The 24,780-nt window shown below is 46.2% G+C and overlaps 1 protein-coding gene across 4 annotated transcripts in view; it reads left to right on the forward strand.

Moving 5' to 3' along the window:
* LOC135556480 (semaphorin-6B-like) overlaps positions 1 to 24,780 on the forward strand; it is a 142,905-nt gene that overhangs the window by 55,347 nt on the left and 62,778 nt on the right. For all 4 annotated transcript variants that reach the window (XM_064989716.1, XM_064989717.1, XM_064989718.1 and 1 more), the window contains 2 exons: positions 18,817 to 18,943; positions 19,836 to 19,950. In XM_064989716.1, the coding sequence (XP_064845788.1) occupies positions 18,817 to 18,943; positions 19,836 to 19,950 (242 nt within the window). The remainder of the gene's footprint in view (positions 1 to 18,816; positions 18,944 to 19,835; positions 19,951 to 24,780) is intronic.

Here is a 24,780-nt window from a genome sequence, read left to right on the forward strand (position 1 = left end):
TTCCACCAGCTTGGATGTACCAGTACCACACAGTGGATGGTGCAGCTATCTCACTATTGTTTTCCTTCAGAATTAAGAAGTATTTAGCTACTACAATGAGCAACACAGGATGAATGGAAATCTCTTCTTTGTTGAGTGACTTGTTGGAAGAAGCGTTATGGAATGTGGGTGTCTTGAGAGAGTTGTGTAGGAAACTGTGCATTGTCTTGGCTGTTTGTCCCTCTCCTTTCGGTCTACTTAAATTGGTGCATCTGTCAACAAAAGCAGCAGGAAACCTCCAGTGTGTTTGGCTGGCTCTGTGTTGGAAAAACACCAGTCAACGGTACACAACTTACACTGTGATTTGGACATCACTTTGTATTAATAGAATCAACTCCGCAGGAGCACAATGGATGTGGGAAGCGAAGGTCTTTCAAGGCTTGATGACAGGTGATCAATGAGACTGTGTGGGATTGTTGTTGTCATTAAGGCCTAAATGAGTCTGCATTCCTGTTCACTGTGTAGACGTAAGGCCACCCACCCAGCCTTGAGTCTTGTGCCTGAGCCAGCATAGGCTTAAATACATGCCTCTGAATTGTGAAAGGACAGACCTGTTTGTCTCTGTCTGACTAAAGCATGTAGCTGTACGTGTTAAAAACGCTGTTGTTTTGAATCGTTCTTCAATAGTTTCAGCCTCACGTAGCCTCGCTGGATCCCACTGAGACTTTTCTACTGCACTTTTTCTTCTTCTTTATTGAATTACCAAACGGCGCGGATGCCATGGCGTTTGGAGGGAAATAAATGACTGTATTGATTTGATCCATTCCTTGAGATGCCAGGTAGTAAATGACATTGTCGAATAACCCTCCAACCGGCGAGGAGCGTGAGTGCAGCGGGGGATATTATTGGCTGATTCGATAAAGGAACTAAGGAACTCCTGGTGGTATTATTTTGAAGGGTCTGAGGATGTCATGTGAAACCTATTTATTGTGCAGACAGAGCAGAAAAGCCAGTGAACTAAAATAAATAAAAGGAGCCGTCAACCATAATAACATATTCAGGAAGGTCTGACAGGGTCATTCAGGTCATAGAAGCATCTCCTTTAATCCTTCACTGAGCTCAGCCCAATGTTTATTAATGTGTGAGTGGCTCTTATGTACTCTCCCCTCCACACATACATGTTCGCACTGAGCTATTGACTGGCCACGCTTCTTTCTCTGTCTCGGCACCACTCTTTCACACTCTCCTCCCCCATCTCTAAGGCTCACCCATTTTCAACCATTTTCTTTATTTTTCCTCTCCCACCCTACTTCTTTCCTCTTTTCACTTACTTCCTTCCTTCCTTCCTTCCTTCCTTCCTTCCTTCCTTCCTTCCTTCCTTCCTTCCTTCCTTCCTTCTCACACACACTCTCACTCTCTCACTCTCTCTCTCCCTCACACTCTCTCTCTCTCTCACTCACTCTCTCACTCTCTCTCTCTCTCTCACTCTCTCTCTCTCTCTCTCTCCCTTATTCTCTTTCATTCTCCCCCCCTCCCTCGCTCTCTCTCTCTCTCTCTGTCTGTCTGAACATGTGTATGACTATTGCTCTCTGTGAATGGCTGCTGCTACAGCTTTATCAGTCTATTCTTCAGTTATGACTTAATATGTCCCTGAGTTCTCATCTCCCTAGCAACGGGCTCAGTTAACACTAAACCTGGATTCAATATTTTCCGTTTTTCATATATCAGCCCCCGTCCACCCCCCTACACTCAACCTTCCTGTCAAGACTGACTGACATCTATAACCCCCTACACACACACACACACACACACACACACACACACACACACACACACACACACACACACACAAACCCTTTGATATCACTAGAACAGTCCACTCCCAACCCACCCACCCAGATTTGCCCAGCGTAACCCAATCTCTTTGTAGTAAACAGCACAGAGGGGCTGTAAGGAACTGTGAGCAGAGAGAGGAGAGGATAAGCGGGCAATTAAACTGTCAGCTAGAGAGAGAGAAAGAGGAATGAGGAATCTTAACAAAGTCCTGCTAAATGAACTTTTCACCACCGCCACCAAACCTCCCAGCACAAATCTTATCACACCAACACAGAAAATAATGCATTATTAGACCGATGGAAATGGATAGACCGGGATGCTAGACAGGATGCTAGACAGGAATGGGATGCTAGACAGAGAGAGAAGGACAATATTTTAAAGATATGTGAAGATGCAAGATCCTATCAGACAGAAAATGATAAATAGAGAATAAAGGGGTAAAGAGAGACAGCGAGAGAGAGAGAGAGAGGAGAGAGAGAGGAGAGAGAGATGGAGAGAGAGGGAGATGGAGAGAGAGAGGGAGATGAGGAGAGAGAGAGAGAGCGGAGAGAGAGAGAGGGAGATGGAGAGAGAGGAGAGAGAGAGAGAGGAGAGAGATGGAGAGAGAGGGAGATGGAGAGAGAGGAGAGAGAGAGAGAGAGAGAGAGAGGAGAGAGATGGAGAGAGGAGAGAGAGAGAGATGGAGAGAGAGGAGAGAGAGAGGAGGGGGATGGAGAGAGGAGAGAGAGAGAGGAGAGAGAGAGAGGGAGATGGAGAGAGAGGAGAGAGATGGAGAGAGAGAGGAGAGAGATGGAGATGGAGAGAGAGGAGAGAGAGAGAAAGAGAGGAGAGAGAGACGGGGATGAGGAGAGAGAGAGAGAGAGAGAGAGAGAGAGAAAGGGAGATGAAGAGAGAGAGGGAGAGAGAGAGAAATGGAGATGAAGAGAGAGAGAGAGAAATGGAGATGAAGAGAGAGAGAGAGAGAGAGGGAGATGGGGAGAGAGAGAGAGAGGGAGATGGGGGGAGAGAGAGAGAGAGTGTGCCATCACAGCAGCAAGATTTGTGACCTGTTGCCACAAGAAAAGGGCAACCAGTGAAGAACAAACACCATTGTAAATACAACCCATGTATGTGTAATGTTTACTGTTAATTTTTATTGTTTATTTCACTTTTGTATATTATCTACCTCACTTGCATTGGCAATGTTAACATGTTTCCCATGCCAATAAAGCCCCTTGAATTATATTGAGAGAGATGGAGAGGGAGATGGAGAGGGAGATGGAGAGAGAGAGGGAGATGGGGGGAGAGAGAGAGAGAGAGAGAGAGAGAGAGAGAGAGAGAGAGAGAGAGAGAGAGAGAGAGAGAGAGAGAGAGAGAGAGAGAGAGAGAGAGAGAGAGAGAGAGAGAGAGAGAGAGAGAGAGAGAGAGAGAGATGTGTGTATGGTGGCTCTGTCAGCCCCCCACCCTGATTTCCATGCCTGTCAGTTCTGGTGTGGAAGAATCAAGCCAGCCACATTCAGGGCTGGGAGTTATGCCTGCTACTCACAGATAGATATGTGGGTGCGCCTGTGTATGTGTTGGTAGTTGTGCATGTGTGTGTAATTGTCAGTAATTGTGCTTCTGTGTGTTTGCATTCCCGGTGTTGTCTATGATAGACAATTATAATGTTACTTGATTAACACAATGCATGGGTGTTCCCAGTGTACTTGTGTACTGTATGTACTATACTTGTGAATCGTTTGAATCTTGACATTCATTCTACCTGAACGACAGGGATACAGACAGGAAGGCAGAGGCAGACAAGACTGCAGACTCTTCTATTGAAGTAGATACTGAGGAATTGATCTCACTAAATTGGATGAGCAGGTGGCTGATTTCTGGAGAAAGAGAAAAAGAGAGAGTTGGGAGAGAGACAGAAAGGGAGAGGGGAGAGAAAGGGACAGATACAGGGAAGTGATAGAGAGATTCAGAAAGGGAGAGGGGAGAGAAAGGGACAGATACGGGGAAGTGATAGAGAGATTCAGAAAGGGAGAGGGGAGAGAAAAGGACAGATACTGGGAAGTGATCGAGAGATTCAGAAAGGGAGAGGGGAGAGAAAGGGACAGATACGGGGAAGTGATAGAGAGATTCAGAAAGGGAGAGGGGAGAGAAAGGGACAGATACTGGGAAGTGATCGAGAGATTCAGAAAGGGAGAGGGGAGAGAAAGGGACAGATACTGGGAAGTGATCGAGAGATTCAGAAAGGGAGAGGGGAGAGAAAGGGACAGATACTGGGAAGTGATCGAGAGATTCAGAAAGGGAGAGGGGAGAGAAAGGGACAGATACTGGGAAGTGATCGAGAGATTCAGAAAGGGAGAGGGGAGAGAAAGGGACAGATACGGGGAAGTGATAGAGAGATTCAGAAAGGGAGAGGGGAGAGAAAGGGACAGATACGGGGAAGTGATAGAGAGATTCAGAAAGGGAGAGGGGAGAGAAAGGGACAGATACTGGGAAGTGATAGAGAGATTCAGAAAGAGAGAGCGGAGAGAAAGGGACAGTTACTGGGAAGTGATAGAGAGACAGAAAGGGAGAGGGTAGAGAAAGGGACAGATACGGGGAAGTGATAGAGAGATTCAGAAAGAGAGAGCGGAGAGAAAGGGCCAGTTACTGGGAAGTGATAGAGAGACAGAAAGAGAGAGGGGAGAGAAAGGGACAGATACGGGGAAGTGATCGAGAGATTCAGAAAGGGAGAGGGGAGAGAAAGGGACAGATACTGGGAAGTGATCGAGAGATTCAGAAAGGGAGAGGGGAGAGAAAGGGACAGATACTGGGAAGTGATCGAGAGATTCAGAAAGGGAGAGGGGAGAGAAAGGGACAGATACTGGGAAGTGATCGAGAGATTCAGAAAGGGAGAGGGGAGAGAAAGGGACAGATACGGGGAAGTGATAGAGAGATTCAGAAAGGGAGAGGGAGAGACAGGGACAGATACGGGGAAGTGATAGAGAGATTCAGAAAGGGAGAGGGGAGAGAAAGGGACAGATACTGGGAAGTGATAGAGAGATTCAGAAAGAGAGAGCGGAGAGAAAGGGACAGTTACTGGGAAGTGATAGAGAGACAGAAAGGGAGAGGGTAGAGAAAGGGACAGATACGGGGAAGTGATAGAGAGATTCAGAAAGAGAGAGCGGAGAGAAAGGGCCAGTTACTGGGAAGTGATAGAGAGACAGAAAGAGAGAGGGGAGAGAAAGGGACAGATACGGGGAAGTGATCGAGAGATTCAGAAAGGGAGAGGGAGAGAAAGGGACAGATACTGGGAAGTGATAGAGAGATTCAGAAAGGGAGAGGGGAGAGAAAGGGACAGATACTGGGAAGTGATAGAGATTCAGAAAGGGAGAGGGAGAGAAAGGGACAGATACTGGGAAGTGATAGAGAGATTCAGAAAGAAAGAGAAAGGGACAGTTACTGGGAAGTGATAGAGAGATTCAGAAAGGGAGAGGGGAGAGAAAGGGACAGATACTGGGAAGTGATAGAGAGATTCAGAAAGAGAGAGCGGAGAGAAAGGGACAGTTACTGGGAAGTGATAGAGAGACAGAAAGGGAGAGGGTAGAGAAAGGGACAGATACGGGGAAGTGATAGAGAGATTCAGAAAGGGAGAGGGGAGAGAAAGGGACAGATACGGGGAAGTGATAGAGAGATTCAGAAAGGGAGAGGGTAGAGAAAGGGACAGATACGGGGAAGTGATAGAGAGATTCAGAAAGGGAGAGGGGAGAGAAAGTGACAGATACGGGGAAGTGATAGAGAGATTCAGAAAGGGAGAGGGGAGAGAAAGGGACAGATACGGGGAAGTGATAGAGAGACAGAAAGGGAGAGGGGAGAGAAAGGGACAGATATGGGGAAGTGATAGAGAGACAGAAAGAGGGAGGGGAGAGAAAGGGACAGATACTGGGAAGTGATCGAGAGATTCAGAAAGAGAGAGTGGAGAGAAAGGGACAGATACGGGGAAGTGATAGAAAGACAGAAAGGGAGAGGGGAGAGAAAGGGACAGATACTGGGAAGTGATCGAGAGATTCAGAAAGAGAGAGGGGAGAGAAAGGGACAGATACGGGGAAGTGATAGAGAGAATCAGAAAGAGAGAGGGGAGAGAAAGGGACAGATACTGGGAAGTGATAGAGAGATTCAGAAAGAGAGTGGGGTAGGGGGGGGGCAGATGGACAAATAATCTGCTGAATAAAATGTGTGTCCAGGATGTTGTCTGATTGCATGTGTAGGGTCGTCAGACTGCCTGCAGCAAGGGGCTATGCTGTGTTTGATGTGAAGGGATGTATCTATCTATATATCGCTCTACCACTCTATCACTATCGTTCTGCTTTACCATGGTGCTGTGACTGTCTCAACTATTGAGGGAGGAGGATATCCTGCATTTCTATTTCGTTTATGTCTCCAACCAGACAGTCAGAAATTGGAATTGCTTTTAGATATTGTTTTTGATGAGGCGTGAGAGTGACATTTCTCCTGAGCTGATTTCCTCCTGGAATATGCTGTTACAGTCTGATCTGAGATGTGGAAGACAGAGAAACAGAGGATTGCTGCTGTTACCCATCAACTGAGTTGCGATACTGACCACATTCAACTTATATTTGCGTGTTCTGCTAGCCTTGCAGTTGTGTTCTTCTTTCCCGACCATTAGGCAGGTTTCTTCTTATCATGTTCATTTGGTGCTGAAGGCCTAACAGTACTGCAGTCATCAGATTCACCCTGGTCTACAGTCAGGAAAAGAGATGAAGGAGAAAAGGGAAGATGAGTAGGTTTGGTAGAACTAGAAAAATACCATTAGTATACTGAGGTGTCATTCTGAATCCCACAATGTCTACAGCCCTGCCTCTCTTTCTCCCTCTCTCATTCCCTTCTTTTCCCGCTCTCTCTCGCTTTCCCCTCTATCTCCCCCTTCTGATGTCTCCTCCCCCTCCAAATAGAACAGAGGAGATGCTTACCTTGACATGCTCCCTCCCTCCCTCCCTCCCTCCCTCCCTCCCTCCCTCCCTCCCTCCCTCCCTCCCTCCCTCCCTCCCTCTGACAGGCCGAGACCCAGACCATTGTTTCCATTACAATAAATTAATCTTCCCTCGTGATTCACGGAGGGAAAGGGCAAATGGTGGCTGGATGAGAACAAGTTGGGGTATTACATTTCCCAGTCTATTTCTGTAAGATAACACATGGCCTCAGGGGAATTTTAGGAGAATAATCCCATCAAGGTTGGTTGTGTGTGATGCTCAACCATTAGGCAGGTTTCTCTAGTATTCTAACAGGCTGGAGATCTTTCAGCTTGTCGTCTGGGTTTATAGACCTTCACGGTGATGGATGCTATGGTTGTACTCTCTGTCACTCCAATGGGTTGTTCTTTTACTTTTACTGCGTGAAGTAGTTTGTATTTCCTGATTTATGTGTAATTTACGACCCCTCTCTGATCCCTGTCCTGCTAATGATAGCTATAATCTGGGCCGGGGTTAAAGGTCAGGTCACATTTATCTATAGTTGTGATGTGTTTATGTCTCTGTGACAGAACATGTGGTCATAATGGATGTATGGATCACCACCTAAAGGTTGAAACGTTGTCATAACACTCTTTTTATCTGATCAGCTTTTACAGATGTCTGTTACCAATCCCTATTCCAGACATTCTCAGACAATGGCGTATTCTTCCTGGCTGGTGCTGCGTCTCAGCCTCTCAGTAGGTGTAATGATGATGAGTGAGGAGGTTCGTGGGAGTGACATAGGGCCTGGAGGTACAGATCCAGTCATACCTGCAGATATGACTCCTTCATCAACAGTAAGCACATATATAGGACTTTTGTACTCCGCCAAGCACGGCTCTGCAGTTCTGTCTGCTCAGTGCTCAACTCACTGAGATATATTGTTCCAAGTTAATAAGATAAATGCTGAAGGGTAATGCCTTCTGACTGTAATGAGTAGAAACTAAAGATATGTTCCCAGGCAATGCTGCTAATGTAAAGAGTGATGTAGCCATGCTGTAAGAGGCAATATAGATCCCACTCCATAAATAAACATAGCTATGTTACCATCACCTGTGCAAGGGAAATGGCTGTGTCCAAAGACGACACACTCTAAGAATGTGGTCATAGTGACAGTGTGTCTGGTGGTGTTACGGTATGTGTGTCTTCTCTACGGTTCCAAACCAGAGACAGAAAGTCTAGAGCACAGCACTGCAGTCGCATCAGTCTTCATGCAAACAGCCATGTTTTGGTTAATTGGACTGGAATCCTGCAGTGTTTTTACAGGAGGCGTGAGTGACTGGAATCCAGCAGTGTTTTTACATGAGGCGTGAGTGACTGGAATCCTGCAGTGTTTTTACATGAGGCGTGAGTGACTGGAATCCTGCAGTGTTTTTACATGAGGTGTGAGTGACTGGAATCCTGCAGTGTTTTTACATGAGGTGTGAGTGACTGGAATCCAGCAGTGTTTTTACATGAGGTGTGAGTGACTGGAATCCTGCAGTGTTTTTACATGAGGTGTGAGTGACTGGAATCCAGCAGTGTTTTTACATGAGGTGTGAGTGACTGGAATCCTGCAGTGTTTTTACATGAGGTGTGAGTGACTGGAATCCAGCAGTGTTTTTACATGAGGTGTGAGTGACTGGAATCCTGCAGTGTTTTTACATGAGGTGTGAGTGACTGGAATCCAGCAGTGTTTTTACATGAGGTGTGAGTGACTGGAATCCGGCAGTGTTTTTACATGAGGTGTGAGTGACTGGAATCCTGCAGTGTTTTTACATGAGGTGTGAGTGACTGGAATCCGGCAGTGTTTTTACATGAGGTGTGAGTGACTGGAATCCTGCAGTGTTTTTACATGAGGTGTGAGTGACTGGAATCCAGCAGTGTTTTTACATGAGGCGTGAGTGACTGGAATCCGGCAGTGTTTTTACATGAGGTGTGAGTGACTGGAATCTTGCAGTGTTTTTGCATGAGGTATGAGTGACTGGAATCCGGCAGTGTTTTTACATGAGGCGTGAGTGACTGGAATCCGGCAGTGTTTTTACATGAGGCGTGAGTGACTGGAATCCTGCAGTGTTTTTACATGAGGCGTGAGTGACTGGAATCCGGCAGTGTTTTTACATGAGGCGTGAGTGACTGGAATCCTGTGTAACGGACGTGAAACGGCTAGCTAGTTAGCGGTGGTGCTCACTAAATAGCGTTTCAATCGGTGACGTCACTTGCTCTGAGACCTTGAAGTAGTGGTTCCCCTTGTTCTGCAAGGGCCGTGGCTTTTGAGGAGCGATGAGTAACGATGCTTCATGGGTGACTGTTGTTGATGTGTGCAGAGGGTCCCTGGTTCACACCCGGGTATGGGTGAGGGCACGGTCTAAAGTTATACTGTTACACCTGCAATGTTTTTACATGAGGCGTGAGTGACTGGAATCTGGCAGTGTTTTTACATGAGGCGTGAGTGACTGGAATCCTGCCGTGTTTTTACATGAGGCGTGAGTGACTGGAATCCTGCCGTGTTTTTACATGAGGCGTGAGTGACTGGAATCCTGCCGTGTTTTTACATGAGGCGTGAGTGACTGGAATCCTGCCGTGTTTTTACATGAGGCGTGAGTGACTGGAATCCTGCAGTGTTTTTACATGAGGCGTGAGTGACTGGAATCCTGCCGTGTTTTTACATGAGGCGTGAGTGACTGGAATCCTGCCGTGTTTTTACATGAGGCGTGAGTGACTGGAATCCTGCAATGTTTTTACATGAGGCGTGAGTGACTGGAATCCGGCAGTGTTTTTACATGAGGCGTGAGTGACTGGAATCCTGCAGTGTTTTTACATGAGGCGTGAGTGACTGGAATCCTGCCGTGTTTTTACATGAGGCGTGAGTGACTGGAATCCTGCCGTGATTTTACATGAGGCGTGAGTGACTGGAACCCTGCCGTGTTTTTACATGAGGCGTGAGTGACTGGAATCCTGCCGTGTTTTTACATGAGGCGTGAGTGACTGGAATCCTGCCGTGTTTTTACATGAGGCGTGAGTGACTGGAATCCTGCCGTGTTTTTACATGAGGCGTGAGTGAGAGGGATCATTTGTGGAGCGGAACCTGCACTGGTGGTTGAGTGTTTAGAGTTTAAAGTTGAGCTGACTGGCTTGTCCCTGGGGAGGAGAAGGAGGGGTGGGAGGGGATGAGGGGAGGTTAAGCATCCCGGGTCACTGGAGCAGATTTAGGGTGTGCTCAGGAAAGAATCAGTCCACTCTTGGCTCGATGCTCTTCCGCTCTCAGCGCCTTTCCCAGCCTCCAACCTATTAAAGCATTCCTCGCATACTTCAGCTGCACTTTCCACATATCCAACGTGATTCCTTCAGTGCTTTCTGCCACACTCTGTGCTCTTACCTTCCCTCATTCTCTCTCTCTTTCTCACTCGCTTACATTTTTTTCTAACTTTCTTCCTCATTTCGTCTCTCCTTTATGAGTATCCGTCTCCTCTCACTTTCTATCCACCCTCACGTAAAAAACTGCATACATTTCACGTGATCAGGTGTTCCAAAAACCTGTGTTTTCATGTGTCCATGTGATCTTATGAGAAGTTAATATGATAACATTCTGTGTTTCTCCAGTAAAGGCATCCCTACTGTGAGTGTAGGTAGTGTCTCCTGTTATTGCTACTTGAAAACGCTCCAAACTGGATGAGGCTAGCCTGTGATTGATTCTACACACTCCATAAAGCACACCCTCCCCTCCCTGTTATGACAATTAGCCGCTATAAGATCTATGAAGTGGGGCTTGCAGCACGCAAATTAAGGGAATCATTCATTGTGGGAAAAAGGAGAGTACAGTACTTCACTGGTTCAGGCTTTTCAGTTCCCTTTTCCCATGTAGGCCTGCTATATACTACGGAGACATATTTTAAATATTGACCAATGCCATTAAGTTTAGATTGTTGGGTTGTAAAGTTCACTGATGAACCCACTCTGGTCAAAAGTGCTTGTCTACTTGTACCAGAGCTCAGCTATTGATTTACAGCGGAGTCGTGTGTTACCACTGTATAATAAGACATGCCTCATGCAACTGAATACTGTAACACACCACAATATACCTACCAATCTCTCTATTTAGGAGATGCACAATCTGGGTTTGCTCTCCAATCCAAGGTGTGATTCATAGTACAAGAGTCTCAGGGCTACGTAATGGAAGCACTTTCTCAGAGTACACACACTAACACCAAGACTGTGAAGCAGACGCATACAAAGCTCTCCCTCGCCCTCCATTTGGCAAATCTGACCATAATTCTATCCTCCTGATTCCTGCTTACAAGCGGAAATTAAAGCAGGAAGCACCCGTGACTAGATCAATAAAAAAGTGGTCAGAGGAAGCAGGTGCTAAGCTACAGGACTGTTTTGTTAGCACAGACAGGAATATGTTTCGAGATTCCTCCGATGGCATTGAGGAATACACCACATCAGTCATTGGCTTCATCAATAAGTGCATCGATGACATCGTCGTTCACACCTGGACAAAAGGAACACCTATGTGAGATTGCTGTTCATTGACTACAGCTCAGCTTTCAACATCATAGTGCTCTGCAAGCTCATCAATAAGCTAAGGACCCTGGGACTAAACACCTCCCCTTGCAACTGGATCCTGGACTTCCTGGAGGGCCGCCCCCAGGTGGTAAGGGTAGGTAACAACACATTCGCCATGCTGATCCTCAACACAGGGGCCGCCCATCAGGAGTGCGTGCTCAGTCCCCTACTTTACTCCCTGTTCACTCATGACTGCACTTTCAGGCACGACTCCAACACCATCATTAAGTTTGTCAATAACACAACTGTGGTAGGCCTGATCACTGACAATGACGAGACACCCTATAGGGAGGTGGTCAGAGACCTGGTTGTGTGGCACCAGGACAACAACCTCTCCCTCAATGTAATCAAGACAAAGGAGATGATTGTGGACTACAGGTAAAAGAAGACTGAGGACGCCCCCATTCTCATCGACGGGGCTGCAGTGGAGCAGGTTGAGAGCTTCAAGTCCCTTGGCGTCCACATCACCAACAAACTAACATGGTTCAAGCACACCAGTCTCCCTCAGGAGACTGAAAAGATTCGGCATGGGTCCTCAGATCCTCAACAAGTTCTACAGCTGCACCATCGAGAGTATCCTGACTGGTTGTATCACTGCCTGGTATGGCAACTGCTCAGCCTCCGACCACAAGGCACTAGAGAGGGTAGTTGAACGGCCCAGTACATTACTGTGGCCAAGATTCCTGCCATCCAGGACCTCTATACCAGGCGGTGTCAGAGGAAGGCCCTAAAAATTGTCAAAGACTCCAGCCAATTTCTCTAAAAATTGTCAAAGACTCCCTCATCATAGACTGTTCTCTCTGCTACCGCACGGCAAGTGGTGCCTGAGCGCCAAGTCTAGGTCCAAGAGGCTTCTAAACAGCTTCTATCCCCAAGCCATAAGACTCCCGAACATCTAATCAAATGGCTTTGATTTGAGATAGAAGAGATTGGAGTCCATGGCATCCTTAATTACGAACAAAAGCATTCAAATTTCCAGAAAATCCAAGCAATGACAAGTATGAGCCGTGTCATTGACGTGCTAAGCATCTCAGCCCGGAGTATTGCGTCAATCTTTTTGTTTACCCAGAACCTGATGCTGCATCGCACTCATTCTACCTGCCTGCCTCCCGCCAGCCTCCTTCCTGCCTCCCTGCCTGGTCCCTGGTTCCTGCCTCTTCTCCTCTGTCTGTCTGGCCCCTGTTCTCCACTCTATCAGCACAATATCACTCCTCATGTGTTATTGAAGCCTTCAGTGGCGACCCCTCGCTGTCCATTGTGAATACAGCGTCCACAGCCTCCCCTCCATCTCAGACCCTAAATGATGTCTTAACTGCTTTATTTAGGAAATGTCCTGGCTAAATGTCTGTAATTACATTGATCTAGGTCTGTGGGAATGGACAAATGAATGGCTGTGTGTCAAGCCTGCTGGAGTGGATGGCTATTGTAGTAAATACAGTATAGCCAATTACATTGTAATGCTTAGGAATGCTATACAGTAGGCCGGGCCTACAGTTAAACTCTAGGCCACAGGCTAGAATATAAAGGCTAGCTTTGTTCACTGAATTGACTCCACCACAGTCATTTGTCATAATTAGGAAAACACTTCTCTGGATCTGTATGCTGTGTCTGCCCCTGAACGTCTACTGTATCTGCTTAGCGTGTTGTCCCATGAAATCCTAGAGCCCTCAGTTTCTAATTATGCTAATTGAATGTGTGAAGCCTGGCATTTAGTCATACATTATTAATAAATAGACACAATGGAATCTCTGGTAATACCGACTCACCCACTTCCACTCTTTATTTTCCTCCACATGTATTTCTCTCTCCTCTTCTCTCATTCCTTCTCTTCTCTCCTCTGACCTCCTTTTCTTCTGCCTGTGACTCTCTCCTCTCTCATTCTACTCTAATGTTGGGGTTTGGGTGTTGAGCGATTAGTGTTATGGGACTTCTCTTGTTCTGACTTCAATGAGAGGAATTTGAGTAATGCTCCGTTAAGATGACATATTCTGATAAAGTTCATTATAATGATGTCTAGATGGTTCTACAATGGCTGGTTGTGTGGCGATGCTGAGGAGAGAAAGGCAGTGTGTGGAGTGTGTGGCAATGCTGAGGAGAGAAAGGCAGAGTGTGGGGAGTGTGTGGCAATGCTGAGGAGAGAAAGGCAGAGTGTGTGAAAGTGCTGAGGAGAGAAAGGCAGAGTGTGTGGAGTGTGTGGCAATGCTGAGGAGAGAAAGGCAGTGTGTGTGGAGTGTGTGGCAATGCTGAGGAGAGAAAGGCAGTGTGTGTGGAGTGTGTGGCAATGCTGAGGAGAGAAAGGCAGAGTGTGTGGCAATGCTGAGGAGAGAAAGGCAGAGTGTGTGGAGTGTGTGGCAATGCTGAGGAGAGAAAGGCAGTGTGTGTGGAGTGTGTGGCAATGCTGAGGAGAGAAAGGCAGTGTGTGTGGAGTGTGTGGTAATGCTGAGGAGAGAAAGGCAGTGTGTGTGGAGTGTGTGGCAATGCTGAGGAGAGAAAGGCAGAGTGTGTGGAGTGTGTGGCAATGCTGAGGAGAGAAAGGCAGTGTGTGTGGAGTGTGTGGCAATGCTGAGGAGAGAAAGGCAGAGTGTGTGGCAATGCTGAGGAGAGAAAGGCAGAGTGTGTGGAGTGTGTGGCAATGCTGAGGAGAGAAAGGCAGTGTGTGTGGAGTGTGTGGCAATGCTGAGGAGAGAAAGGCAGTGTGTGTGGAGTGTGTGGTAATGCTGAGGAGAGAAAGGCAGTGTGTGGAGTGTGTGGCAATGCTGAGGAGAGAAAGGCAGAGTGTGGGGAGTGTGTGGCAATGCTGAGGAGAGAAAGGCAGAGTGTGTGAAAGTGCTGAGGAGAGAAAGGCAGAGTGTGTGGAGTGTGTGGCAATGCTGAGGAGAGAAAGGCAGTGTGTGTGGAGTGTGTGGCAATGCTGAGGAGAGAAAGGCAGTGTGTGTGGAGTGTGTGGTAATGCTGAGGAGAGAAAGGCAGTGTGTGGAGTGTGTGGCAATGCTGAGGAGAGAAAGGCAGAGTGTGTGGCAATGCTGAGGAGAGAAAGGCAGAGTGTGTGGAGTGTGTGGCAATGCTGAGGAGAGAAAGGCAGTGTGTGTGGAGTGTGTGGCAATGCTGAGGAGAGAAAGGCAGTGTGTGTGGAGTGTGTGGTAATGCTGAGGAGAGAAAGGCAGTGTGTGTGGAGTGTGTGGCAATGCTGAGGAGAGAAAGGCAGAGTGTGTGGAGTGTGTGGCAATGCTGAGGAGAGAAAGGCAGTGTGTGTGGAGTGTGTGGCAATGCTGAGGAGAGAAAGGCAGAGTGTGTGGCAATGCTGAGGAGAGAAAGGCAGAGTGTGTGGAGTGTGTGGCAATGCTGAGGAGAGAAAGGCAGTGTGTGTGGAGTGTGTGGCAATGCTGAGGAGAGAAAGGCAGTGTGTGTGGAGTGTGTGGTAATGCTGAGGAGAGAAAGGCAGTGTGTGGAGTGTGTGGCAATGCTGAGGAGAGAAAGGCAGAGTGTGGGGAGTGTGTGGCAATGCTGAGGAGAGAAAGGCAGAGTGTGTGAAAGTGCTGAGGAGAGAAAGGCAGAGTGTGTGGAGTGTGTGGCAATGCTGAGGAGAGAAAGGCAGTGTGTGTGGAGTGTGTGGCAATGCTGAGGAGAGAAAGGCAGTGTGTGTGGAGTGTGTGGTAATGCTGAGGAGAGAAAGGCAGTGTGTGGAGTGTGTGGCAATGCTGAGGAGAGAAAGGCAGAGTGTGGGGAGTGTGTGGCAATGCTGAGGAGAGAAAGGCAGTGTGTGGAGTGTGTGGCAATGCTGAGGAGAGAAAGGCAGAGTGTGGGGAGTGTGTGGTAATGCTGAGGAGAGAAAGGCAGTGTGTGGAGTGTGTGGCAATGCTGAGGAGAGAAAGGCAGAGTGTGGGGAGTGTGTGGCAATGCTGAGGAGAGAAAGGCAGAGTGTGGGGAGTGTGTGGCAATGCTGAGGAGAGAAAGGCAGAGTGTGTGAAAGTGCTGAGGAGAGAAAGGCAGAGTGTGTGGAGTGTGTGGCAATGCTGAGGAGAGAAAGGCAGTGTGTGTGGAGTGTGTGGCAATGCTGAGGAGAGAAAGGCAGTGTGTGTGGAGTGTGTGGCAATGCTGAGGAGAGAAAGGCAGAGTGTGTGGCAATGCTGAGGAGAGAAATGCAGAGTGTGTGGAGTGTGTGGCAATGCTGAGGAGAGAAAGGCAGTGTGTGTGGAGTGTGTGGTAATGCTGAGGAGAGAAAGGCAGTGTGTGTGGAGTGTGTGGCAATGCTGAGGAGAGAAAGGCAGTGTGTGTGGAGTGTGTGGTAATGCTGAGGAGAGAAAGGCAGTGTGTGTGGAGTGTGTGGCAATGCTGAGGAGAGAAAGGCGGTGTGTGTGGAGTGTGTGGTAATGCTGAGGAGAGAAAGGCAGTGTGTGTGGAGTGTGTGGCAATGCTGAGGAGAGAAAGGCAGAGTGTGTGGAGTGTGTGGCAATGCTGAGGAGAGAAAGGCAGTGTGTGTGGAGTGTGTGGCAATGCTGAGGAGAGAAAGGCAGAGTGTGTGGCAATGCTGAGGAGAGAAAGGCAGAGTGTGTGGAGTGTGTGGCAATGCTGAGGAGAGAAAGGCAGTGTGTGTGGAGTGTGTGGCAATGCTGAGGAGAGAAAGGCAGTGTGTGGAGTGTGTGGCAATGCTGAGGAGAGAAAGGCAGTGTGTGTGGAGTGTGTGGTAATGCTGAGGAGAGAAAGGCAGTGTGTGTGGAGTGTGTGGCAATGCTGAGGAGAGAAAGGCAGAGTGTGTGGAGTGTGTGGCAATGCTGAGGAGAGAAAGGCAGTGTGTGTGGAGTGTGTGGCAATGCTGAGGAGAGAAAGGCAGTGTGTGTGGCAATGCTGAGGAGAGAAAGGCAGTGTGTGTGGAGTGTGTGGTAATGCTGAGGAGAGAAAGGCAGTGTGTGTGGAGTGTGTGGCAATGCTGAGGAGAGAAAGGCAGAGTGTGTGGAGTGTGTGGCAATGCTGAGGAGAGAAAGGCAGTGTGTGTGGAGTGTGTGGTAATGCTGAGGAGAGAAAGGCAGTGTGTGTGGAGTGTGTGGCAATGCTGAGGAGAGAAAGGCAGTGTGTGTGGCAATGCTGAGGAGAGAAAGGCAGTGTGTGTGGAGTGTGTGGTAATGCTGAGGAGAGAAAGGCAGTGTGTGTGGAGTGTGTGGCAATGCTGAGGAGAGAAAGGCAGTGTGTGTGGCAATGCTGAGGAGAGAAAGGCAGTGTGTGTGGAGTGTGTGGCAATGCTGAGGAGAGAAAGGCAGTGTGTGTGGAGTGTGTGATAATGCTGAGGAGAGAAAGGCAGTGTGTGTGGAGTGTGTGATAATGCTGAGGAGAGAAAGGCAGTGTGTGTGGAGTGTGTGATAATGCTGAGGAGAGAGGCAGTGTGAAAGTGCCTTTATTTGCATTTGTGTCATGCAATGCCTTTGTAACCACAGTAAAATATGGAAATGGTTTTGAATAAAGAAATCCAAACCTTGAAGAGTCCAATGTGATAATACCTACACCACTACACCACTGAATAACACCCACTCATTGAGTCATTTGTGTTTGTGCTGTCAGCCACTGTGACTGACAGCTTTTCCCTTTATTGATTTTCAAAACAAATTATTGACAGTGTAAACTGTAATAATGTCAAAAGTTAAATAAGTGTCATCTTTACAAATATTTTTAAATAGTTCATGTTTTGTTCATCGGTGACATACACTACAGTTCAAAAGTTTTGGGTCACTTAGAAATGTCCTTGTTATGAACAAAGAGCACATTTTTTTGTCCATTAAAATAACATCAAATTGATCAGAAATACAGTGTAGACATTGTTAATGTTGTAAATGACTTTTGTAGCTGGAAACGGCAGATTTTCTATGGAATATCTACATGGGCGTACAGAAGCCCAGTGTCAGCATCCATCACTCCTGTGCTCCAATGGCACGTTCCATTTGTACGTGATCTTCAGTTTCTTGGCAATTTCTCGCATGGAATAGCCTTCATTTCTCAGAACAAGAATAGACTGACGAATTTCAGAAGAAAGTACTTTGTTTCTGGCCATTTTGAGCCTGTAATCAAACCCACAAATGCTGATGCTCCAGATATTCAACTAGTCTAAAGAAGGCCAGCTTTACTGCTTTGTTAATCAGGACAACCGTTTTCAGCTGTGCTAACATAATTGCAAAAGGGTTTTCTAATTATCAATTAGCCTTCTAAAATTATAAACTTGGATTAGCCAACACAACGTGCCATTTAAACACAGGAGTGATGGTTGCTGATAATGGGCCTCTGTACACCTATGTAGATATTCCATAAAAAAATCTACAATTTCCAGCTACAATAGTAATTTACGACATTAGCAATGTCTACACTGTATTTCTGATCAATTTGATGTTATTTTAGTGGACAAAAAATGTGCTTTTCTAAGTGACTTTTCTAAGTGACCCCAAACTTTTGAACGGTAGTGTATATTTGTGAACATCGTCACGCTGAGATTTTATGTGAAAAGAACAGAAGCATAATCATCCAGGAAGAGAGGCAGAGAGGGACGCAATGATAAGTATGGAGAGTGCTCTTTCCTTCAGCCACAACAAAGAGCCACTACAGAGCATAATATACCTTCAGCACTAAGAGCTGCTCTGCTCTAATCTCTTCTGTTCTGGGAGGCGGTTTGAGGTTTATGACAACAGTCAATAGCAATACCCAAGGCTAGCCTCCTCCAAAGTGCAGGAGTGATTTTCTCGATGGATTGGGTGTGCTAACTTAATTTGGCTATCATTTGTATTTCCATGTGCATTACATCCTCTCCCATCCTCTCGTTGTGGCTCAGGTTGCTGTAGAACAGCTTCATAAAAAATACCTGCTGTTTAGTCACCTGCCAGAGATGTGATTTGCGTTGACGGCAAAGATTTAATTTGAGTAAACAGTCACCTGACACACCTCACTCCTCTCTCTCTCTCTCTCTCTCTCTCTCTCCACCCCCTCTCTCTCCACACCCCCTCTCTCTCGCTCGCTCCCCTTCTCTTTTTTCTCTCTCACTCCCTTCTGCCGTGTCTCTCTTTCTTTCTTCCTGTCTCTCACCCATTCCAGCCTTCTTATCTCTCTCTTTCTCTCTCTCCCTCCTTCTTTTTCACTCCCTCTGTCTCTCTCCATCTACTGCCCTCTTGTTGTAAACCACCCTCCCTCCATTGTGTCTCATGTGTCATTGGGCTCCTGTGGTCTGATCTTTTCTCATGTTCAGGCTGTTCAGGCTGACTGTGCACTTCTCTTCTCCATCATCTCTGTCTCGCTCTACATTTTTCTGTCCAGCTGGAGGGAGAGAGAGATCTTGTGGGAATGCAGACAGGATGCCTGCTTTGTCTGGACAGTCAGTCAGTGTGTGTAGTGCATTGTAGTGTGAGCTGGTCACACTAGGTTTGTGTACTGCTATGTCACTGTTACGGCTTAATCTGACTAACCACGCTTTCTCTGTCTCTCTTTATCTTCACAGAGTCTGTGTTCTACTGCTGCCATGGCAACCCTGGCCCCACCCTTCTTCCTGCTGTTTTGGCTCCTCCGATTGGCCAGCGCCGCATTTCCAGAGGAACCGGGGCCTCTGAACTTTATACCCACTGAAGGTAACACCTCTCTCACATACAGCGTGTAGAGTATGGGGTCACTGTCATGGTTTAACATGGAAGGGGTGGAGTAGTGTGAGGTGTGACTGAAGGGGTCATATGCAGGATCTATGTTGTGGGAGTGGGGTCAGGGCCGACATGCACAGTGTGAGGAGTAAGGCGTCAGTGAGTTGTGTGGGTGCGAGGTCAGAGTCAGGGTTTATGTCAGGCTGCTCCCACAGAGGGCCAGACTCTGAGCCTCCATTATAGAAGGGCAGTCTCCAGACCAGAACAGAGTTGGCCATGATTGACCACAACTCAATAGTATCGACCAAGACCTCCCAGCTGAATTCAGACCCTTCTCAGGCTATCAATGCTAAGATGTAGGAGTCCTGTAGGGTCCTGTAGGGTTTTGGATTAAGGCAGATAATGGGCCTAGACAGTGAGGCAACAGTCTCAGCATATATGTGATGGGTGGATGGGGAACAGAGATGGACAGAATAGTGGGAGGACACAAAAGAAGAAGGAAGAGGGCACTCTATCACTTACTCCAGTCAAGGCCAATAAGAGATGGCAGCGTTAGACGGCTTCCCATGGTAACTTAGCAGATGTATGGTTCCCTCTCCCCTGTATCCTCCCTCTGCTCTCTCCCCTCTCTGTTCACCCCCAAGATAACTACTGCATGATAACAAAATTATGTAACTCCCTCTTTTTTGCTCTCTACTCCTTCTCTCTCTCATCCCTTTCTCTCCTCCTTCTCTCTCATCTCTCTCTCTCATCTTCTGACTCTCTCTTTCTCTCTCCCTCACTGCTCCCTCCTCCTTCTCTCTCTCATCCTTCTCTCTCATCCTCTGACTCTCTCTCTCTCTCTCTCTCTCTCTCGCTCTCTCTCTCTATCTCTCTCTCTAAACAGTGGTACGGCGGTACCCAGTGTTTCTGGGTCGGCCACATCGTTCATCCCTGAGACAGGAGACACTGCATATTCAGAGAGTTCTCAAGGTGAACCGGACTCTCTACATTGGAGCCAGGTATATTTCACAAATATAAATGTTTATATTCCACAAATATAAATGTTTTCATCAGATTTTAGCCACGAGCATTAATGTATTTATTCAGCCATCTTTTATAATCCTGCATACATTGTCTGTGTATCATCAATCACATATGAAAGTAAATGCCATTGAATCTGAATACATTTGTATCAAATCAATCTCAAAGCTCGCAAAGGACATTATCTGAGCTAGTGGTGGCCGCGGCTATAGAAGTGAGTGATTGGGGCCTCCCGAGTGGTACAGTGGTCTAAGGCACTGCATCGCAGTGCTAGCTGTGCCACTAGAGATCATGGTTCGAGTCCAGGCTCGGTTGCAGCCGGCCGTAACCGGAAAACCCATGGGGTGGTGCACAATTGGCCCAGCGTCGTCCGGGTTCGGGGTGGGTTTGGCCGGCAGGGAAGTCCTTGTACCATTGTGCTCTAGCGACTCCTGTGGCGGGCCGGGCTCAATGCACGCTGACACGGTTGCGAAGTGTACGGTGTTTCCACCGACACATTGGTGTGGCTGACTTCCGGGTCACCATTAAGCGGGCATTGTGTCAAGAAGCTGTGTTGTGTTGTGTTGTGTTGTGTTGTGTTGTGTTGTGTTGTGTTGTGTTGTGTTGTGTTGTGTTGTGTTGTGTTGTGTTTCGGAGGACGCACAGCTCTTGACCTTCGCCTCTCCCGAGTCCATATGGGCATTGCAGCAATGAGACAAGACAATGAGACAAGACTGTAACTGCTAATTGGATACCATCAAATTGGGGAGAAAAAAGGGTAAAAAAAGAAAAGAATACAACAACGAAAAAGGAAGTGAGTGCTTGACTCCCATCCGCAGAGTGTTGGTCAGGCCAGGCCAGGCTGGAGACCGAATGTGCTGATTCTGGTTAGACTAGTCTGTTGATGGGTGGTGTTGGACCAGAGGCCACACAGGTGTGGAAGTTTGTTCAATTATATCTGTTGTCTTGTCTGCCCTTTCCAACCAGAAATAGAAAACAACAATCAATCTTCTTCTAATGCTCTAAAAGATGACGGATGATGTCACAGACAAGCTTAATATTACTGGGAACCTATTAAAAAGACTACAATGTCTGTAGGGCAGAGACATATGGTGGTGGTTACAGCAGACTAGGCCATAGACATTCCCAATAAGGAGCCCCATACTGTGTCAGGAAATGACTCGGTCCGTGGCCTTTGGCCTTTCTCTAACCTCAAATCCAAAGGCCTAATAATAAATAATTATGTCAAATCCTGCAGCATTTGGCTCCAGCCGCTCTGGCTACACAGCCTAATAATAAAACCTAGAGGCTGAAGACAGGAGGCCTGTAGTGACTGCAGCCCGTCTCACTGCAGGTTAGTGATCAAATATAACCACAACCAGGAGACTCATGTTTTAGTGCCACTGTTACATGATAGAAAAGGTAAACTAATGCCTATGTCTCAGTGGACCGGATGGTAGTGAAATCCAATAACTAGAGTTAGTGGGAGGCAGAGCGTGCATGCGTGCGTATGTCTGTGTGTATAAATGTTGAGCCGGGTTGCGAAAAGCCAAGCAGATAGACTTAAAAGTGCAAAGGTGCCTGAGTACCTGTGGGGAGGCCGGGCTGATTGCCTGAAAGCTGCAGCAGAGTGGCTGGCCTGATAAGAGGCTCCAGTGAGCCCAAATCCTGTCACCATTAGCTTAGGTGTTCATACTGCAACGATTAAAGCCCTGCCCTAAGCCCCAAGCACCTGTTGGGGAGCTTCTGTCACTCTGTCCTCTCCCATCTATTGGCTGGCCAGAGATGGAGAGAGAGACGGAGGGAGAGTGGGGGAGAGAATAATTGGCCCAACTGTCCTGAAAGCCTTACCATATAGGAGGGGACCGGAATCTGAATATATGAGCAATACCTAGAGCCTTTATTTATTTTAGTTATTTATTTAACCTTTATTTAACCAGGAAGGGCTCATTTAGATTAAAATATATTTTTCAAGAGTGCCCTGGCCAAAATAGGCAGCACCAAGTCATTACAAAAAAAATACAGACAGACAACATGAAAAACTACAAGTAATCTAGTAAAAACCATTGAATTCACAAGAGTATAAAACCGCAAATTAAAAACATTGACAGGTCAGGGAATCAGCCTCAAAATCCTTCATCAGTGATTTAAAAACACCAATCGGGACAAGTTCTTCCAGTTTAAAAGTATTTTGTAAGGTGTTCCAAGACGATGGCGCAGAGTACATAAAAGCCCTTTTACCAAATTCAGTTTGGACATTTGGAACAGTTAGCAGGATAAAGTCCAGCGAACGAAGAGACGACCCACCACATTTCTGAACAATAAAAATGCACAAATAAAAAGATAGTAAGCACAAAATGGCTTTGTAAATAAAAGTATACCAGTGACTGAGCCTACGAGTGACTAGAGAAGGCCAGCCAACCCTGGTATACAAAGTGCAGTGGTGCGTAAGGGTTTTGCAGTTTAAAATAAATCTCAAAGTGCCATGGTAAAGAGTGTCAATTGAATCCTACAGACGAAGAACCATATGTGACAATTTTTCCATTTTAAGATAATCAGTTATTTTTATATTATTAATTGTGTGTACCACATTAGGTGTTTTATGGTTGACAAATAATTCACCATACCCATATCTTCCAACAACTATTTATATTTTTTTGTTATTTCAAATAATACTTTTTTTATTGCCGTTTTAATTTTTAGAATGTGGAAGAACAGTATATCTTGGTACTTGTTTTTTTTTGATAGGCAGAGGACTCTCATATGCTCTAGGGTAGTGGCTTGCAAAATAGGGAGGTTGAGGTGTAGCTCCTTGTTTTGGTTTGGAGATCAGCCACGATTTCCATCCCTCAAATAGACTGTGGCTCTGTCTGGCGTACAGATTCCAAGGATCCTTAACTGAAATTAGAACAGAAACATTCCTGACATCAATAAACAACTTTCACAGTCAAGCATTGGGATATTTTATTGTTAGAACAACATGTTGCATGTTGATGGGATGTTAGTATACTATTCTCTGTGCAATACCTGTGACTTTTAACCACTTCACTGAGGTGATCTGTCGTCCAGCTGGTCGCTTGAGGACAGAATCTGGGAGGTGCCTGAAGTCTTCACATTGCATCCTCATCACCTTGAATGGTTTTGCTGGTTGTGCTTCAAGTATCATCTTTGAAACATCATCAGGTGTATGAAGGACTGACACCTTGCACCTCTTCTCGATGGTGGCAAAAGATCCATCACAAGGAAGAAAATGATAATGATCTCAAACACTGAGCGGAAGCATTCATATATAAAATATCCCCATAGTCTAGTAAAGGCATACATGTAGCTGATACTAGGTTCCTTCTAGCTTCAAAAGAAAAACAGGCCTTATTCCTAAAATAAAATCCTAATTTCAGCTTCAATTTTTTGTAAGTTGCTGAATATGCAATTTAAAAGAGAGGCCGTCATCAATTAAAATTCCAAGATATTTATATGATGTTACAACCTCAATCTCCTGGCCCTGACAGTAATAGATGAAAGGTTCAGAGGTCTATTTCTTGCATTAGAAAAGTTTAGTTTTGTCAGTATTGAGGATAAGCTTCAATTGACACAAGGTATGTTGAACAGTCTAAAAAGCAGTTTGCATGTTCTGGAAAGCTTTTGTAAGAGACGAGGCACAACAGTAAATAACAGTATCATCAGCATAAAAATGAAGTTGTGCATTTTGGACATTTTTGTCTAAATCATTTATATAAATAGTGAATAAGAGAGGACCAAGTACAGAGCCTTGGGGCACACCATTCAAGACAGACAATTTAACAGACGTAAGCCCATCAAATTGAGTGCACTGAATTCTATCAGACAGATAGTTAGCAAACCATGCAACTGCATGCTCCGAAAGACCTACACTCGAGAATATCTGCCTTAGTATAGCATGATTAACTGTATCAAAAGCCTTAGAGAGATCAATAAAAAGTGAGACACAGTGCTGTTTTTTGTCAATGGCTTCAGTGATATCATCTAAAACCTTCATGGCTGCTGTAATTGTGCTATGCTTCTTCCTGAAGCCCGATTGGTACATTGATAAAATAGAGTTAGTAAATAAAAACTCTTTTAGCTGTTCAGCTACAAGTGTTTCAAGTATTTTCACCAGGGGTGACAGCTTTGAGATTGGCCTATAATTATTCAAAAGAGTTGGTTCTCCCCCTTTTAAAAGTGTTAGGACAAATGCTGATTTCCAGATCTTTGGAATTACATTACATTCCAGGGTTAGATTGAACAGAGATGTAAGTGGTTAAGCTATGAAATCAGCTGCCAGATTTAAAAAGCAGGGATCCAAAAGATCAGGATCTGCAGGCTTTCTCTGATCTAAGGATTTCAGGGCGTTATGTACCACCTGCACTGAGAATGGCAAAAAGCTAAAAGTTTGACCAGCTCTCACTGGTTCATCCACACAGGGTTGTACAGAGACAGAGGACACTGAATCAAACAGCCTAGCAGATGATACAAAGTGCTCATTGAAACAATTCAGCGTTTCAGTTTTGTCATATATAGCAACAGAGTCCTTCAAAACACATGACGGTAATTCATTAACATTACTGTTACCAGACATAGACTTAAATAGCCTTTCAACACTTTCTAGGGTCATTCAGGTTATCAGTGGTAACAGACCACTTGTTTCGTAACTGCCTAAAAATAAGCCAATCAGCATCAGAACATGATTTCCTTGCTTTAGCCCAGGCTAGATTACGGTTGTGAATAGTACAAGACAGCTCAGAAGAAAACCATGGATTATCCCGCCCTTTAACCCTGAACCTGCGGAATAGGGCATGTTTGTTTACTATTTG

Source organism: Oncorhynchus masou, chromosome 15, assembly GCF_036934945.1.
Source record: "Oncorhynchus masou masou isolate Uvic2021 chromosome 15, UVic_Omas_1.1, whole genome shotgun sequence".
NCBI lineage: Eukaryota > Metazoa > Chordata > Actinopteri > Salmoniformes > Salmonidae > Oncorhynchus > Oncorhynchus masou.